Genomic DNA, 3054 nt, shown 5'->3' with positions numbered 1-3054 from the left:
GTGTTATTGTTGTTTAGAGTGAGGGAGCGGAAGCAAGAAAGACGTGAGAAGTCGTCACGCTTGCCGAACAAATAAGGGTGACTGAGCCGTCATCTTCAAACAGGGGCAAAGGAAAAAGAGAGAGAGAAAAAAAGGAAGGGAAGCAAAAAAAAAAAAAGACTGCGGCCAGCGGGATTGATGCTACCGCGAGAGACGTGTGCCTCAACTGTGTCATTTGCATCGTGTCGCAGTTGTCCTCGTGGCACCGCGCGGCCCTCCACCACGACAATGGAGCTGCTGGAGGCATTTGCCCGCGCGGAAGAGCGCGTTGTGGCGGCGTGGACACGCATCGGCCTCGCAGAGGTTGACCGGCAGAGCAAGTGGGCCAGCTTTGTCGACGGGCGGCTCCACCCGTTCCTGCATGACTACGTACGCCTGCAGGAGGCGGAGGAAATGGCCATTGCGGCGGAGAACGATCAGCTGTTTCGCGAAATGTTCTTTGCGTCACTGCGACTGAGGGAACACCCGAAGTCGAAGGCGTTGGCACAGCTCGTGGACGCCGTGCTGGAGCAGGGATTCTTGCGCCCTTGCAACATCACCGCGGAGCAACAGCAAAAACCGCAAGAAAAGTCAGGATCAAGCGGCTGGGAAACAGAACCGGCCAGTGCCCTCCACGGGCGCAGTGAGGCGGCCTCCAGCCAAAGGGAGCAGCAACTGCAGCTTGAAGGTGACACGGAGGAGTTCGGAGGCTCGTTTGCGCTGCCCTCGTTTGTGGCGATGGCCGCGGCGAGGGGCGACGAGGCAGCCGGTTCTCGCAGCGCCTCTATAGCGTCCCGTGCACGTGAAGAGGGAAACAGCCACAACCCGTACGAGCAGAACAGCAGCGGCAACAACAATAACCGGAGTCCATCCCGTTCATCGCTGGAGGTGGTAGCGACAGCAGCACCAGCACCAGCAGCGGCGATGCAGGATGTGGCCTTGGCAGCCGTGTGGCAGCTTGCGCGGAGCATGACGCATCAGGAGCTCCGCCGTAACTTGGAGAGTGAGGTGAATCGCATGAACGCCCTCGCGGATGCCAGGCTTCAGCAGCTGTGTCTGCTGTACAAACAGCGTGCCCTCCTGCAACTCTCCCCGCACGACCAGGCGGTGCTACGTAGTAGGTACGCTGAGAAACTCCTGGTTGAGGAATTGTCGAAGCCGCAACACGACGCCCAGCAGCAACAGCAGAAGCAACAACTCTTGTCGTCTGTATCAGGACTAAGCAGCACGTGTGGCGGGATGGTCACGACGCCGGGTCCTTCGTCTGGCCGTACCACACCGCCGACAAACCGCCACAGCTGTCACTCTGCCGCGAAGGATGAACTAGACCTTCTCTCTGACGCCCTGCCGGAGCGGCTGCGCGCGACCTACGAGACCCTGCCGTTGTGTGGTGGCGGAGATGACACGTCCGCAATAGTGCGACAAGATGAAATCGCAGGACGTGGGACGATATTTGAGGTAAACTTGGATGACGTCACCCGCTTCGGGAGGCGGCAGGACCTGTCCCTTGCCCGCATTGATAAGGAGACACAAGACATATATGCGGAGATCATGGCGCAGAACATGCGCATGGCCTCTGAGGCGGACGAAGAGCTGCAGTGTGTGGAGGAGTTATGGGCTTTGATTGAGGGCTGTGCTCGAGAGAGGGGCGACGAAGAGCAAAATGAAGAGGCAGAGTGCACTAAAGACTATGGAGGAGTGCCGTCACGACGCGATTTTATGTGTCGTCTGGCGCAGCTGCGGCAGGAGTATGAGCAGCTAGACGCTGCAGCCGAGGAGAGCATTACTGCTTCGACTACTGGAAATGGAGAGGAGGCAATTTTCCGGATGACAGGCCCCAATGACGGCAGCAACAACAACAACCACAACGAAAGCTGCAACAGCGGCCTCACATCCCGACGGGCGACGTGCAGTTCGAGGTCTCGTGCGTTTTCGCACCCTCGTACCCTCGTCTCGGAGGGTGGTAGCGGTGTTGCTGCTGCTTGGAATACTGGTGGCACAGCAGCCCAACTGCCAGCCCCACTGGTCAAGCTTTTCACCGCTCGCTCCTACGCGCCGATTCTGTCCTATATTGTCACAATACGGGAGCGTCTGCAGCGCCTTGTGCTTCAGCGTCATGTGGAGGTTGCCCAGGCCATTACACAGAATCTCACTGAGATGTATCGTCTCTATTTTGACAAGACTCACGACACGGCTTACCGTGTGACACCCGATTACACCCGCTGGCTGCAGGAGAACGCCGATGCGGCGGCTGACAGCAGGTGTTGGTCCTCCGCAAATACTGGAGAAGGACTCTGGCAGCAGTTTCTGGCCAACTTCACGCCGCGCAACGGCAACGATAGCCTGCGGGAGCGCATCGCAGATGTGCAGTATATTGTGGGCCGCGCCAAGACTGAAGTGGAACTGCTGCATCAGCGTCTTTGGATACTTAGCGAAGTGGAGCCACTGCTTCAGCGTCGTTTGGAGATCATCGAGCAGCAGCGCGCCATTCAGGAGGGCAGTCGTGAACGTCTGCTCAGCAAAAAGGTCAACATGGCACGGCAATTACTCTTCGAGGAGAACGCACGGCGCGGATTCGCGCGGGAGCTGCCGAAACTGCACCAACAGATGGAGGAGTTGCTGCGCCAGTGGAATGGTACGTGCGGTGGTGAGAGTGGCGGCGGCGGCAGCACCAGACGGCTGGTCGTGCACGGTATCGACGTCGCCGATCTCGTGCGAGAGTTCCACGAGGACGCCGCACGCACGCAGCTCACACGGCGGCCTGTACGCTCGCTGAGCCGCTCCCCGCCGCCGTCGGTGTCGGTGTCGGTGTCAAAGGGCACCAGCAACTTCGTCACGCCGCAGAAAACACCAGGGGTCGCTCGCTCCCTCAGTCAGCACCGCGCTGTTGCGTCCTCTGCGTCACCGGCACCGCGCGCTGTTGGCGCCACCACACCCGCACGCGCCCCACTCACCGGTTCGCGTCTGCACTCCGCCAAGAAGAGCGCCAACCCCGCAAGCAGTATGAGCCCTGCGCCGGTGAAGCAGCGCACGGCG

The 3054-nt window shown here is 59.9% G+C and overlaps 2 protein-coding genes across 2 annotated transcripts; both read right to left on the bottom strand.

Moving 5' to 3' along the window:
• Window positions 1-455: 455 nt before the first annotated feature.
• Window positions 456-989, bottom strand: DQ04_14701010 (hypothetical protein; the record flags this gene model as incomplete). Its single annotated transcript, XM_009317188.1, has 1 exon — window positions 456-989. The coding sequence occupies one exon, from the start codon at window positions 987-989 to the stop codon at window positions 456-458; it is 534 nt and encodes a 177-aa protein (XP_009315463.1).
• Window positions 990-1776: 787 nt separating this feature from the next.
• Window positions 1777-2430, bottom strand: DQ04_14701000 (hypothetical protein; the record flags this gene model as incomplete). The annotated part of the gene is made up of 1 exon (XM_009317187.1): window positions 1777-2430. One exon carries the CDS (start codon window positions 2428-2430, stop codon window positions 1777-1779), a length of 654 nt encoding a protein of 217 aa, XP_009315462.1.
• Between the last annotated feature and the right edge of the window lie 624 nt (window positions 2431-3054).

Source organism: Trypanosoma grayi (assembly GCF_000691245.1).
Source record: "Trypanosoma grayi strain ANR4 Tgr_1470_V1, whole genome shotgun sequence".
In the NCBI taxonomy this organism is placed as follows: Eukaryota; Euglenozoa; class Kinetoplastea; order Trypanosomatida; family Trypanosomatidae; genus Trypanosoma; species Trypanosoma grayi.
Note: the sequence above shows the minus strand (reverse complement) of the source record. Positions and strands in the feature narration are given on the sequence as shown.